This window comes from Oryzias latipes, chromosome 14 (genome assembly GCF_002234675.1).
Source record: "Oryzias latipes chromosome 14, ASM223467v1".
NCBI classification, from domain to species: domain Eukaryota; kingdom Metazoa; phylum Chordata; class Actinopteri; order Beloniformes; family Adrianichthyidae; genus Oryzias; species Oryzias latipes.
In genome coordinates this window covers 23,241,499-23,257,502 of record NC_019872.2, presented here as the reverse complement: position 1 = coordinate 23,257,502, position 16,004 = coordinate 23,241,499, and the positions used below count along the sequence as shown (strand labels likewise).

The 16,004-nt window shown below is 42.2% G+C and overlaps 2 protein-coding genes across 2 annotated transcripts in view; both read left to right on the top strand.

Annotated features, from left to right (window-relative positions):
• The first annotated feature begins 571 nt into the window (after positions 1-571).
• On the top strand, positions 572-7,986 carry sra1 (steroid receptor RNA activator 1). Its single transcript, XM_004076646.4, has 6 exons — positions 572-716; positions 4,147-4,260; positions 4,339-4,467; positions 4,535-4,689; positions 6,958-7,066; positions 7,133-7,986. Exons 1-6 carry the CDS (start codon positions 692-694, stop codon positions 7,345-7,347), a joined length of 747 nt encoding a protein of 248 aa, XP_004076694.1. The 5' UTR covers positions 572-691; the 3' UTR covers positions 7,348-7,986.
• Positions 7,987-13,054: 5,068 nt separating this feature from the next.
• camk2a (calcium/calmodulin dependent protein kinase II alpha) overlaps positions 13,055-16,004 on the top strand; it is a 33,156-nt gene continuing 30,206 nt past the window's right edge. Inside the window, exons 1-2 of the mRNA XM_011483824.3 lie at positions 13,055-13,338; positions 14,596-14,690. Coding sequence (XP_011482126.1) covers positions 13,277-13,338; positions 14,596-14,690 — 157 coding nt within the window. The 5' untranslated portion in view covers positions 13,055-13,276. The remainder of the gene's footprint in view (positions 13,339-14,595; positions 14,691-16,004) is intronic.

The window sequence follows — 16,004 nt, the reverse complement described above, 5'->3', positions numbered from 1 at the left end:
GTTCATTTGTCACCTACTCTTTCTGTTTGTTTGTTTTTTGTATCACTAAAGAAGCTGCAAAGAGCAACACAATCAATATGCTTACGTTACTAGTGCACACGAACGTTTCACTGAAGACACTTCTGTTTCCGGACATTTAACCGGAACTAGCGCGGTAGCAAAGATGGAAAGCAAACACGGAAGTCCAGATGTCATTCTTCCAAAATAAAAGATACTTTCATTCAAAGATGTGCGATTCTCAGATGGAGCTGCAGCTCTATTGTGACTTTTCCTATTAGAACATTACACTTTTTGATCCTGCAGGACTATAATCGTCTATAGGCAATAAATATACGTTTTCTCTGTTATTCTTCTAGTTTCCTCTGAGGGAGAGGGTAGTAGTAATTTTTCCAGATGGCTACACTGCATTTTAAAACATCAATCTCTTCTACAATCACAAAACCGCATCCTTGTTTATCTGTCTGGTCTTAGGGAACAAGACCACGCGGAGATGCTCTAAGGCTTAAATTTTCAAGATTTTACATGCTAAAAGTCGGAAGAAGCTCTTTTATTTTGATAGTCTGGCCGGAAATGTTCGCCCCGTGGCAGTTATTCTTTGACCGGACACAAACACATCAGCCCAGCCGGTCTTTACCCAGAGTTACCGATCCAAAACGACACCTTATTCGGAATTTAGCCATTCTGACGCAACATGGAGGACACTTACGTTAAACCCGGTGAGTTAACCCGGGTTAACCGGCGGTAAATGTTCTCTGTTCGTCTTTGATGTGACTAAACACTGTAAGCTCCGCCTACAGACCGAAGCAGACACGTCAGAGCTTTATTCGACTTTATCCAGGGACACGGCACCATTATCAAACAATGACGTCAGAGGAAGACAGAACCAGGTCACAGTGTGAAAAACTCTGATCTCAGAGTTTCTGTTGAAAAAGCGCCTTTAGATTTGCAGCCTTTAGATTAAACAAACATGCCAAGAACAACAAGGAACCACAAATGAAAGTGTTTGTATTTAGGGGTGCAAATCCAAACCCACAACCCCAGTCTGTTTTTTTCAGTGATTCATTTTTACCTGTGGAGGGGCATCTGCTCTTCATCTCGGCAACAGTAAATTCCAGAATCAATGGGGTTTTCCTCTAGAACAGCATTTTCCAGGTTTTGTCTGGACGCTAACTAAGGAAACCTTTAAGGAAAGAGTGGTAGAGTGGCTAACCACTGATCCAGGTCTCCTTTCACACCTGTGCAAAAGGGCAAGACTCAGAACATCTTTGTACATTGTGTAGATAAACAATGGATGTACACATGTGTGTGAATGTGTTTTTATGTCATTCAACCATCTTCAGAATACTTTTCAGGGTATTCTGAGTTGCTGGAGCCAACCCAGCTGCTGTTGGGGTTCACCCTGAACAAGTTGCTTGTCTGTTTTAGGGCTACAGAATCACACACACACACATTTACAGCTAGAGACAATGTAGAATAATCAATTAACCTATGAAGCGTGTTTTTTGACTGTTTGAGGAAGCCGGAGCACATGGAGAAAGCCACACATGCACGAGGGGAACATGCAAACTCCACACTGGAAAGACCCAGCTGGGAATTGAACCAGAGCCGTAACCACTGCCCCAATGTGCAACCGTGTGTTTGAAGGTGTATCCAAAAATGTGTGTGTGATAGAGGACTTACTTATTCCATTGTTCCAAATACACACATCAAATTAAATATGAGGATACTAAAATGAAATTAAAAGTAACAATAACCATAAAAACACTATCGATTGTCAAATTAACTAAGAACAGAATAAAAAATGAGGAAAAGTAGTTGACTGTTTATTGTCCCCCCTTTTTGCTCTCAGTCGAAAGACTTCCTGAAACTTTCTGTAGATCAGGGGGCCCCAAATTCAGGCCTGGAGGGCCGGCCTCCTGCTGGTTTTCCAGAAATCCTGCCTTTTCTGCTGCTGATTTCCTGGATCAGGTGTGTTCAGCCAATAAGGAGCTTCAATGGCAGGTTGGTTGGGAAACACGCTGGACGTCGGCCCTGGAGGCCGGGATTTGGGGACCCCTGCTGTAGAGCAGAGGGTCAACGCTGTCACTGAAGTCACTCTTTTGGTCAGCCAAGACTCTGTGTAGGGGGGTGACCGGTGTCCAGTCTGTGAAAATGTGTGTCTGTGTGTGTAAAAAGGTATATTTGTACGTGTGTATGGTGATGTATGTGAAAGTGTGTGAATAAGACTGTGTCTACAAACCTCATAAAGAAGGTGGAAAAACCCCATTTACAGAGTTCCCTCACTATATCGCGATTCACCTTTTGCAGTCTTGCTGTTTCACAGATGTACTTCAGCGTAATTTTGCAGGCTTTCTTTGCTTTTCTTTACCTTGCACTGTGTTCTGCATTCTGATTGGCTGTTGATCTTGTCAAGCTATCAGCTCCGGTCGTGTCTGCGGTACAGAATTCAGCTTTCCACATTCACATAAATCTTTGATCACCATCAGATCTTTGTTTTTCATTCTATACTATCGACTCATTTGTCAATGAAGGTTTGAACTTTGAGAGTTTAAACAAGAGAGTTAAGTGTGAAAATGTTCATGTCTGTCTGAGAAACGTGTAGAAAGTATGTAGTGAGGATTTTACAGCCTTCAAACGTCTGTAATCCTACCCCAGAAATGTCACCTATGGTTTATTACTTTCAGAACGCAACCCCCACAATTAGCAAGGGAACACTTTTCACCATAATCTGAAAAATCTCTTTTCCAACCACTGCCCTCAGGAAACACGGTACTGCATGTTTTCCATGTTGCTCTTCTTAAGCACACCCGATTGAGCTCATCATCGAGCTCTGCAGAAACCTGATCATTTCCGTTAATGATGGCAGGGATCAAAGACTGGTGTGTTTCAGCTGGGGAGGGATGAAAAAATCCAGGACAGTGTTCCCTGAGGACCATGGTTGGGAAACACTGCTCTAACTGTCAGAAATCAGAGCTCTGCCTCCCCCTCTGGTCACCGCGGGAGCCGTCTCATTCATTCATTCAATCAACCACAGCATACTTAAGCACTGCACTGAGTCCCAGTGCAAAGTAATGCTTGTGTCATCCTGCCTTACTTACCAAGCGTCATATCTGGACCTGACCTTCTGTCTTCTGACTCTGACTATGAGTCTATTTGCCTGACGCCTGCCCCGACTCTTGTCTGGATCCTGACTACCCCGTCTCTCGCCTGATGATCTCATGCCCGCCTGCCTGACCCTGATTTAGCTTTGTGGACTCTTAGCTGAGCTAATAAACCTGCTGCATTGTAATTTCACTCCGCATCTTTATTGGTAGCAAAAGTAAAAACATTTTCTTCAGTAAATGCCTCACTGAGCCTCCTAACGGTTACATCACCTCATGGTAACGAGACGAGACAAAACAAGTCCATGACTTACAAACCTTTGCCTCATAGACACAACATGACCAGTGCTGTCATGTAATTCATTTATTTGTGTGATTAATTAATTATGACTTGTAATTAATTAGTCAATTTTTAACCACAATTATGTTTAACCTAATAATTTCTGTGAACTGACTTATTCTGAGGTATTTTCTTTTAAATTCATGGCATTGTGTCACAGTAAAATATATATTAAAAAAATGGCTTTATGAAGTTTTTCTAACGTAACAGACTTTAAACCTTTACTTTTACACCACCAAGGGGGGATTTTTCAACAATTAAGAAAAAATAAAACAAGAACAAATGAAAAACACATGAAAACAGCAGTAACAATTCTCTGAGCAATCCAAAAAATGCTGACCACAAATTTCTGATCAATAAATATATATGTTGATTAATATATGTTGACACACTTTATTCCACAGTTTATCGTCCCATACGATCAGCTCTCTATGCTCCCCATTCATTTATGATAAGGAACAGCTCGTCTGCAGCTCACCGGTCCCCCCAGGAGATGGGTTAAAGTGCAGAGAAGAATTTCCCCATTGTGGGATAAATAAAGTATCTATTATTATTATTATTTATGTATTGTAATCTATGGATATAAACCAGGCCCCACATTCAGCTCCAGCTACTGAAAGCTGATTTCAAAACAGCATTTTCTTATTGACTCCCATTTCAAATGTTTTGGTCCATGTTTCAAATTGAGCTGTCTCTGCTTTACAGGGAACCAGGAGCGTGGCTGGAACGACCCCCCCCAGTTCTCATACGCCCTTCAGATGGCCCGTGGGCCACCAAAGAACCACCTGAACAAGAGGGTAGCTGCTCCTGTGGATTCAGGTAGGCAGCTGCTGACACACCTGAGAGCAGCCAGGTTGCCTCTGAGCATCAAACTTCAACTCTCTGATTGGTCTGCAGGGGCTGGAGTCCTTCCCACAACCCCTCCCTCTGCTGATCCTTTAGGGCCACCGCCATGTGGTATAGCCCAGCCCCCAAGCAGCTTAGCTCCGCCTCCTCGTAGTATCGCACCACCCCCTTTATCATCAGGTAAGGAGTTAAGAAATCAGCACATAGTTGTTTTGTTAAGTCTTGATAGTTTTAATAACCTTCACAGTTGGATTCCCACCTGCCGGAGTGGCCACGCCTCTTCCTCAACATGAACCAATGAACCCTCAGAGAGACACTGGTGTCAGCCAATCAGAGCCCAACCTGGAGCTGGTGATGTCTGTACTGAACCGAGCGCTGCAGGCCTGCAGAGTATCTGTGACAGTGAGTCGTTAATACCTCCCCATTTAAATAGCTAGAAATAAGCTTGTAATGATAGATAAAATACAAACAAACATGGAAGTCACCTTTTTACTTTCTATATCTGCTTTGCTGAAGTCTGTCTTGGATATGACCTGGCTAGATTGGAGCGCTGGTTTTGGATTACACTATCTCATTCCAGTTGCAAATTAAAAAATCAACCATTTGCAACCTTCCCTTAATCCCCATTCCGCCCAAATTCTTATCCTTTCTCGCATTGATTATTGTAAGTCCCTCTATTACGGGATACCACTGAAATTTCTACATAAAGTCAAACGGGTCAAGATCGCTGCGGTGCATGTTTTCACTGATGCCCCGGTCTTAAATGATCTGCTCTGGTTCTCAGTAGTGATGCACGATAATGACTTTTTACAACCGATACCCGATATTTTCCTGCCTCTTGAAGCCGATACCGATACTCAACCGATATTTTTTACTTTACTTTTTACTTACTAAAATATTAGTAAGGACAAAGTAACAGCGAATGGCTCTTATGCATTCATCAAATTTGCAGAACTAGTTTTACCTGCAAATAAATTGAAAAACAAATTGTACAAACCCTTTATTAGCCTTTTCAGTCTGTCTTACATCTGTGAACAGAGAAAGTGCATTTCAAAGGTTAGAACAACTTTTACTTAAAAAGCAATGTAACAAGTACATTTTTCAATACAAATAATACCCGATATAATGAAATGCAAAAAAAATGATTAAATCTTAAAGTGCAAAAATTATTGCTTTGTTTGAAACAGAATTGCAAAATAATAACAATAAGGTTTTTCTCTCATGTGCAAAATAAATGGTTGCTCATAGAAATAAACTTTTCAAAAACATAGGCATTCAAGACATTTTGTTTTCTTATCGGAATTATCGGCATGACATCATACCGTCATTATCGGCCGGTACATATCGGCCGATAATTACCGGTATCCGATATTATCGTGCAACCCTAGCTCTCAGTCTCCTTCAGAACTAAGTTCAAAATCTTTTTGATGCTTTTCCTAACCTCTGTCTACTTTCCTTAACAGTTCCTAGCAGAGGTTAAACCATGGTCTGGGTGAATGCTCAATTCTGATTGGCTGCAGGCTGTCCATTAAAAAGTGATAATGGACAAGTAAAAAAAGAGTTTCAGGTCATATAGCCTAAATGATTAACGTTAATGCACTGGCCATAAACACACAAACTTGGATCATAGGTGAACAGATGTTATTCCACAATTGATCCCAAACACCAAGACAGTAGAAAATAAATCTGTCCTTCAAATGTTTCTATGATGGAGATGACAGGATAGTTATCAAGTTTGACCAGCAGCAGCAAAGTTTACTTTAATTTTAAATAATTCGTTCGTCGTGTTTCTGTCTTGCAGACCTTCTTGCTTGATATAGAGTAAATACATATTTATAAATAACTTTACTATAAAAATAATGAAAGGAATCATTTGTTTGTTAATCAGAGTTAATGGTGGATATGTCTTATATTAAAGTGATCTAGGAAACTATTGTGAACTTTGTATTTTCGAAACTTAAAGTCCCAATAGTGGCAGGTGAGCTGCAGACACAGCGCGCCCGGTAACCATTTGGTGGTTTTAACAAAGGTTTGCATCGTCATCTGAGGTGACCTTTCCCTCTGAAGTGATGCTTCGGATCACTTAACATGACGTCTAGCATGTAGGCCACTTTCCTCCACTGGTTTCTCGTCATACATCGGCAGCAGCAGAGCGAGTCCGGCTCTGGCTCTGTAGCCGTTACCATGACAACGTGTCACACCACGTATCAAATAGTTTCTTGTGAAAAACAATTTAAACCCCAAAAAATTAAAAGATCAACGTACTAATGTTTGGTTTAAAATTCATGTCTTTCATAAGGGACCATGGTATAAGCGGGATAATGCCCTTTGAGGTGTCCATTATCAGAATAAATGGACGATGCTTCATCTATTATCTTTGATAACAGACGCATTAGATCTCTTCCCTTCTATAAATCTAAACTTATAACTCTGTTATCTTGTCCAGTGTCCTTGAGTGTCCTTAGAGGCACTTTAGAACACGCAGACAGGTATTCTGCTGTTCTACTGTCAGAGATAGAGGATAAAATCATGACTCAGCAGGTGAGTCTTCAGTCGTCTTGGTGACATGTTGTGTGGACAGAATCCCCAATGCTGAGCTCAGGGTCCTCATCATGCTGACTCCACCCAGCTCTGCAGGTGTGTTTCTGACTCTGACTCACCTGTCTGTAGGATTATGTCTGTAATGAGGTGGAGAAGAGACTCCGCCTACTGGAAGACAGCTGGAGGTCAGGGAAGCTCAGTTTCCCTGTGAAGAGGCGCATGGAGGTCTTGGCACGGGGTAAGGTGTCCCACTGCATGTGTCTGTCCTACTGTCTCCCTGTCTGACCTCCTGTCTGTCTCTCAGAGTTGCAGACGGGGAACTGGAGTTCAGCAGATGAGGTTCATCGCTCTCTGATGGTCGATCACGTGACTGAGGTCAGCCAATGGATGGTTGGTGTCAAACGACTCATTGCTGAGGTCCAGAATCTTAGTCCTGAACTTCTTGAAACACTAAAGAACCCAACAGGACCAGACCAGGACTCTGGAGAACCAGCACCAGATCCATCTCCTCTCTCCTGACTTTCCTTCAGCAAACAATGACTTTGAGTTCAAACCCAAATCTGCAACCTGGTCTTAGGGAGATTCTGGTGCACTACAGTTTACTCTGGAGATCAGATTGTTGACACGAAGATGCCTTAGTTCTGTTTTGACTGAAGCTCTCTCTCTGGGCTCTGCCCTCCAGACTCTGGGGTCCTCCCCCCACATTCTGTTCTCCTTCCTACAGAGTCTGGCGTACACCTCTTTCCACATTCTAGTTTCCTCCTTCCAGGCTCCAGACTCCTCCCTCCAGAGTCCAGGCTCCCCCCACCAGAAATCTGTAACTGGGCCTGAGGAACCCTGGATGACAGCTGCTGTCCAGATCAGAGCTCACATTCGGATGTTGAGCTTTGCGGACTTTACAGCCTAAGGAATCCTTCATTAAGGTTCTGGATTCCAGAGCCTTAGTTGTGGAATGAATGACTGTTCTTAAAATAGAAGAACTATGGTAGTTTAAAACTGCTGAGGGGTTCATCATCTGAATGTTTGGCTGTTTCCATACTTGTGTTCAATAAAACAAACTGAAGCAGAACAACATGCTGTCTGACAACTCTGGGACCATCCTGGGACCTGCTGTACTGTACAGGCTGCTGGTTCCTGAAACTTCAGTTTCATTTCTTATTGTGGTGGTGGTGCGTCTGTGTATACACTTCAATTGAGAGTTTTGGATGATGTTTCTTCAGCTTGGCAATAATAAACCTGTTAGCTCAGAAGCAAAGTTACAGTTGTTCAGGAGGAATGCAGGTCCTCTCCATCTCATCCTTCTGGAGGTTGTGCCGATTGAAACATCAAAAGTAAATTTGTCTCAAATTCCTCACAGGCAGCATCTCCGTCCACATCTTCTGTACTGAAGGGAATCGTTCTTTTTGGATTCTCTAATGGATTAAGAACTGGGTTTCTGGGAGAGCAGTCTGCTTATCTTCACAAAGAGCTGGCTGAGCCGTCATGTATCGGATAAACTCGTTATCCTAACGTGGATCTAGTTCCTCATCCTCAGGATGTTCTAAAACTTCTCCAAAAAGCCTTCAGCTGGTCCTAAATGCTGCAGCCAGATTTTAAGGGAAGCCAGTTATTAAAATAATTGTTAATTTTGTGGACCGAGCACTAAATTTTGCATGGATGTACCGTAGGATCCTCTCTCTCAGAAAAGCATGTTAGCCACGAGAAAAATTCAAGATTTTAAAATATGTATAATGTTTATATAATATGAATAATGAAAGTATTCTGTAAGACTGCATTTTGTGCTTGGACAGCCCACATTGAATATTTTTGTAACAACTGAGTGTATGGCATCCATCTTTACAAATGGCCGCCATTTAGACTTTTCTTCATGGATATCATGCTTTTCTGAAAGAGGAGATTTTAAGGTACATCCCTGCCAAATTTGGGGCTTGTATCACAAACTGCACGGCTTGTCTGAAACATCAACCTAGTTAGTTGAAATGAAAAGTGGTAAAAGAAAAGTTTCTTTCCCTATTTTAGCTTCTCTTTGTTGCTGTCTGTAATATGAAGGATGCGTTTCTAAACATATAAAGCTTAAAATAGAAATGCTCCATCTTATTTATTTCTCTGGCTCCTCCCACAGTCCATAACACATGTTTCATAGGTTAACTGTCGACATTGAACCGACCCCAGGATGTGAATGTGAGTGAGGGGTTTGTCTTTGTGACCCTGTGATGGACTGGAGAAACCAACAGGTTGGACTCCTCCTTTGCCCATCAGCAGCTTGGTTGGCTCTAGCGACAGTTTTTGACTAGACCATCTATGATGAGGAGTTATTAACAAAGAGAATCCAAACAGCACCAGGCAAGCCCCCACCCTTTATTCCAGAATGAAACAAAATGTAGAAAGTACCAAATGTTTCAATTCCATCAAAGCCCATTGGAGGCTGCTCTGACCTTCAGCAGGGAGCGAATGTGTTGACTTTTATATTTCAAAAAGTCAACATTTAAAGTTACAGGAAATCTTTGGGTTCTGAAACTATTTTGATGGGGTTGAGATAAGTTTTTAAGATCTTAAAAATGTACTTTTTTAGGCTCATGATTTTTGATTGGCGGGTGAGTTGACGCAACAAAGGTTAAAAATGTACTTTGTCCTGGCCAATATGTTCCTGATACGAATGAATAAATTCTAATCAATTTACCCGTCCCCACTTCAGGCTTCCTTTTGACAGTCCAGTGAGTGGCATCATCTGTGTGGTGTCTATAGCAGCATCTTGATGCAGACTGACACTATAGTAAAGATATGTAGACATAAAAGAAAGAAAACAAGAACACACACAAAAATGGTACAGAAAGCATACGGTTCACAGCAACAAAGAAGCTACGACATCTCCATAAGAATATCAGAGCCCCAATCCACAGAGCTATGAAAAACCATTACATGAGCACACCAACCAACAGTAAAATCAGACAAGTATTTTACTGTACCCTCAGGAAAAGGAAAATAAATGCAAAGTATACTACAGTGTTAGTCTTGTCCAAAAGGTTACTTTGAAGAAACATAAAGAAATGTTTAACACAAGAAAAAAAGAGCAGAAGATGAAATCAAGAAACCTGAAACAACACCATAAACTGAGATAAAGAGTTAAACATGCTATCACTCAGTTGGAACGCAGCTCTTTAGGGGCAGTGGACAGACAACAGCTAATAGTGACTCACTCGTTAATGGTGGGCTTGAAACCCTACTTAAGGGAAATGCAGGCCAAACAAGTAAATATTAACAACTTCATTCTACATTTGTCTGAGAAAAAAAACACATTACTATAAAATAAGTTGTTTTATAAGATTGCAAACTTACGTTATAATTTTCCCAAGTATCCTAAATTTGCTGTAAAAAAAACAAATTTAAAATTTCCCCTTAAGAACTTCAAAACATCATGTTGAAATGTATAATAGTCTGTAATAAATTTTTAGACAACAAAAACATTTAATTTCTCATACAAACCAATATATATAAAGCATTAAATGAAAAAGAAACATACTGATTTTGCATTTGTTGGTTCAGATACTATTTTTGCCAAGTATGAAGGTCAACTCAAACACTAGTGTGAACCAAACATGCTAACCCTGGTTTCCTTAGAGTGAGAAAATAAACTGTCCGAAGTCTAAAGCTGCGTTTGCACCAAACATGATTTGCACCTAAACATCCAGTTTAGGTCAATGTAAGCAGGGTAAACTATGGACAGGTTGCCAGTCTGTCACAGGGCCACAAACAAACATCTAGAAACAACTGAGGGTCATCAATCAACCTATGAACATGATTTTGGACTGTGGGAGGAAGCTGGAGTCCCCAAAGAAAGCCCACACATGCCTGGAGAGAACATGTAAACTCCACACAGAAAGAACCCAACTGGGATTTGAACCAGGGTCTTCTTGCTGTGAGGCAATAACAACTGCACCACCACACAGCCCAGAAAATACAAACCCATTATCTCATCTACAAATTCTAAACTTTCTAGTACACCCTTTAAAGTATCTCATATTATATTAACTTTAAAATATCTTATGCAATCATATTGAAATTCACTGATTTTCTCCTGTCAGCCAGATGCAATAATAGTTTTTAAAAAAAGGATTTTATTATCCCATACACTCTTCGTCAGAAGTCAGAGCTCTGTCTCCCCCTCTTGTCATCGGCGGGAACCATCTCCAGAGTTCTAAACAAACTACGTCTTCCAGCAACCCCAGCACACAGTTTCTGATTGCCACACACCTGATGCTCATGTGCAATAATTCGCAGTTTACTTAACCTGCTATGTTTTGTCTTTGACTCTGTTTGTCTGCCGTCTGCCTCGAATCTCGCCTGGATCCTGACTGCCATCGTTTCAATTCAATTCAATTCAATTCAATTCAATTCAATTCAATTCAATTCAATTCAATTGTTTATTTCAAATCAAAACAAAAATTACATAAAATAAAATAAGTCAATACAAGACTTTGAAAATTTGATTTGAAAGGGGATTGGAAAAAGCTTATGCTTATAGGAATCCAATCCCCCACTCAACACCATCCTCTCTGATGCTCCCATGCTCGTTATTGACCTCTGCCTGCCTGTACCTGATGTAGCTTTTTGGACTTTTAGCTAAACTAATAAACTTGCTGCATTTGGATCCAGCCGTCTGCAAGTTTTTGGCACAAAATACTTCACCGAACATGGATCTAGCAAGAGGAGTTCCTAGCCCAACAAACCCTGCAAGGTTTGATTCTTTGTTGCTGGAGTAACAAAGTGAGGGACTCACCACAAACCTGCAGCGGGAACTGGCATGCCACGACAAGGCTTTATCCTTGGATGAACTAATCACCCTTACCATTAAACTTGATAACCTACTGAGGACCTGGCGGCCTCGCAACTCAGCCCCAGTGAACGTCATGTCGGTCTCACCGTTTTTCCCAGGGCTCTCTGGTTCTGATCACGAGCCCATGCGACTCCAGGGAATAGAGCAAGAAGTTTCTAGGAGAACCTCTGTCTCTACAAAGGCCAGCCAGGACACGTCTGCGACACCTGCCCCAATCGGCACCCACGGCACTCTGCAGAACCGGTAGGTGAACCCATGCTCATGTTACTGTTGCAATAAATCCATATTTTCAACAGGACTCCTGGTGGCCTACTTTTTGTCTGAAGTCAAAGACCGTTGTATGTGGAACGTTTCCTTGCCCTGATCCCTTATCCATTTGCAAGGAGACGTGTAGCACGCCGTCAAAGTACTTGCGCTCAAGTGACTGAAATGTAACCAACAGATTTCTGTCGATTTCAAAACCAAGTTTTTTCAGAATAAAAGATCATTCAAATGTAGTCATTTTTCCTCCCCTGGCCAAACCTTACAGCTCAAGTGATCCAAGGTGGAGCTTAGGGAATATATCCATCCATCCTAGACATTCCAGTGCCAGCTGAGAGACTTGGTCTCTCCGTCGTGTCCTGGAATCCGGTTAGTTTTCAAAATAAAAGATCTTTTAAAATAAAATGTCGAAACTTAAAAAAAAAAAAAAAGAACCAGGCATAATTGATTATTCCTCTCTGCCAATTGATCCACGGACTGGTACCGGTCCACGGCCCGGTGGTTGGAGACCACTGCTTTAAACTACAGAGTGCTTCTGACCAGTTCTAATTGACCTGTTAAAAATCTCTCACGTACCTTAAATATTTAATAACTGAAATACGTCTTGTTCTAACTCTGAAAGACCTCATAACTCTAAGATATCAGCTGTGGGACTATTGTAGTTTTTCCTCTGTTCCCTTTACAGTACTTTTTTGTTACTAAGAAAATGCTTGTTTTGTAGTACTTGTGTACCTGATTTAGCTCTGGTGTCTTTTTTGAACCCATTGTGCGGTAATGCCCTGATAATTCTGTTGTACATTTTGTACCTGCTGCAGTACTGTGTAACTTCTATGACCAACACAGTTTATTTGTAGTACTTTTTTACTTATTGTAGTGCTACCCTAGAAGTGCTATTTAGGGGATTCTTTTGTGCAACTGTAATACTTCTGTTGTACTTAGTGTTGTACTGCTGTAGTATTGCAATTGGTGGTACCCCTTGTTTCTCTGAGGATACAGTTTCCATAGTGACGCCTTTATGTAAGTGTGTGTGTGTGTGCTGTGTGTGTGTGCATGCGTGCGTGCCTGTGGAGAGCTGTGATTGGTCGGGTGGGCTGTGGGCGGGCAGGTTGAGCCTCTGAAAGCGTCTATCTCAGACTCAGAGCAGCAGATCGCCTCACAGAAGCAGAGAAACGACACTCTTTCTCACTGATCTCTCCACGTCCCCTATCCTCCACCCCTTCCTCTCCAGAGCCAAACTCCTTCCTTTCTCTGACTGGCACACAGCTCTTGGCCTTCGTCCTTATCTTCTTCACCATCATCCTTCTCAGTGGAAGAAGACAGGAAGCCCCTTGACCCTCACCCTGCCAGGTCGCCATGGCAACGGTTATCTGCACTCGCTTCACTGAGGAGTATCAACTGTACGAGGAGCTGGGAAAGTGAGTATGGCTTTGGAGGTCCTCCACATTCCCTCCCTTGCTCCAGAGCACTGCGTCAGACATCAGTTTCAGTTGGAGTAGGATTGATCCATAAACCTGATAGTGATGGGCTGAAAATGGCTTTGGAAGACAGAATTTTTCATCATCAAAGTTTATAGTTGAAGATGTGACATTTTCATGCTTGTTTCGGCATAAATGAAGCTTTTGTGGACTTTTTGGATGTTTGGTTTGAACAAATAACCAATAAAGAAACAGATATGCTGACAGCTTCTGTGATCCGTTTGTACAAAGATTATCTTGTCTTTATTGGTGTGTGTCTGTTTTGTCACATTTAAAACTTGTGATTCTGCAGTACATTCTTGTGGTGAATGTGCGCCTCTGCAGCTCAGAGTTCCACCTGTGTGGAGGACCAACGCTCCTCATAAACTCTTCATCCTTCATCCACACTCCTACGGCTCTGTGAGCATCCTCGAGCTCTGCCCCTGGCAGTTTGTCCTTTTGCCTGCCGAGGCTCGGACCTCCGGAACACTCTGCTGAGCTCACTGCCGTCTGTAGGTTATTGACAGCAGGTGATCGGTGATCAGGATGGATGGATGGAGGAGTGCAGTACCTCTCTGACCCCGGCCCACTCAACACCCACCCACACACAGACACACAATGGCAGGTCTCTTACATAATGTGAAGGTGGGTGGCAGAATGCAGCTTTCGGAAGAAACGGAATCTGCAGCGTCTCCTCAGCAGCAGCTCATTCTCATTTTTTTTTATCAGTCGCGGTTTCTGATCAGCTTATTGATTGGGTTAAGGAGGTTTCAGACTCAAACCTCAAATGTGCATGACTCAGTGTGATGAGCACGCTCTGTAGAAGAACATAAGCCACCTATCACAGTTGCTCCTTTTGTTCTGAAAGTTGTCCGTTGCCCCCTCCCGGTCCATGTCTTTGTGTCTTTTGGAGACTGTCTGGCTGTCTCTTGCCTCCCATCATGCACCTGCTCTGTTGCAGATCAACCTGTCCCCACCCTATGACCCAGCAACACTGACGATGACCTTGTTACTATCAGAAAAACTGTAAAGAAAAAGTCAGATTCTTGATCATCTATGGCGGGGAACATGTATGTGGTCTGCAGAGCTGAAATGGTTGGAAAAGAGAGATGTAAAGTTCAGCTGGAGCCTGCTGTCAGCTGGAAAACCTTCTGGCAAACCATGATGCAGAGGTTGTAAGAACAGAGTACTGAATAGTTCCTGCTTTTGTGTTTTCAGGGGAGCCTTTTCAGTGGTGCGCCGTTGCGTGAAGGTTGTGACGGGTCAGGAATACGCCGCCAAGATCATCAACACCAAGAAGTTGTCTGCCAGAGGTGATAACCAGACAACATGTTGTATCATCACACACCTGGTTTTTATTTCCACATTGAACTGAGATTTGTGTTTAATGCTCCCAAATACTACATCCAAAACTGCACTGTAGCCCCTTGCTCTTTCTGTAGCTGGAGCTGACGTAGCACGCTACCACTGAAGACTTTGGGATGAACCTATTTGTGTCCTGCTGGGATTTCTGAGCTCAGGAACATGAAACAGCAACACTGAGTTACTGAGGATCTCAGACACAACCGATAACCTTCACTAAACACAAAACAGTCCGACAGTAAACTGAAAGCTAGCCACTTAACTGCTGCCATCTGATCACAGCCGTGCTGCAGAAACCATTGAAATGTTGGGGGTAGTTTCCTTCTAATTTCTCTATATTGAAACAGTACCGAATTTAACATTAAACCAGACCCACTCCCATCATCTTTTGGTCTTTTATCAAAGCGCTCCCAGTGGTTTTTTAATTATGATTGTGCCGTATTTAGCAAAACAAAAAAAACTGTTTTCTAGGAGTTTCTGCAGAGGGACAGTAGTTCACTAGAAATTTGTCTTAAGGTGTCACCCCTGGTGAAGCGGTAGGGCAGCCAACCCACAATCATAAGATTGCAGGTTCAATTCCCACCTTGCACGCCCATGAGTCAAGGTGTCCTTGGGCAAGACACTGGTGGGAGGTTGGCGCCAGTGTGTGAATGTGTGTGTGACTGGGTGAATGTGACTGTAAAGCGCCTTGGGCTTTGTAGGTAGAAAAGCGCTATATAAGTATACACCATTTACCTTTGAGTTCTGGGTGGGACTATTGGCACAGAGCAACCACGACCCCCTTTTCCCTCCCCGATGCTGAGAGCTTGGAGGAGGGAACTTTTCTGTCACAAACATGATTTTTTTCTTCTGCTCTTGAATCACAGCGAGTTGAATAAAGATATATTCAGAAATGCTACTCTAAGCTAATAATTTTTCAAATTTCAAATCATGAGAAAAATGCCAGAAGAAAATTTTAAAACCACCAAAAACACATTTTTCCTCAGAGTGTGTCTTTAAAAATCTATAGATATAAATACCTGTATAATTTATTCAATGGCAAGGAGACTTAACAAGCCTAACAGGAATGGAAATCTTTAATATTTTCACCCAAAGAAAAAACTCAGTGCAGCTGAAAGTTTCAGGATGTTCTGGAAAAGGTGCCGGAACCTTGTTTGCTATAAACCTGACTAAACCCCTCCACCCTTCACCACCCCCAGCCAAAATACACACAGAGACTCACATACACACCCCTCCCACGCATTCGGACATGGAGAGGAAACTGA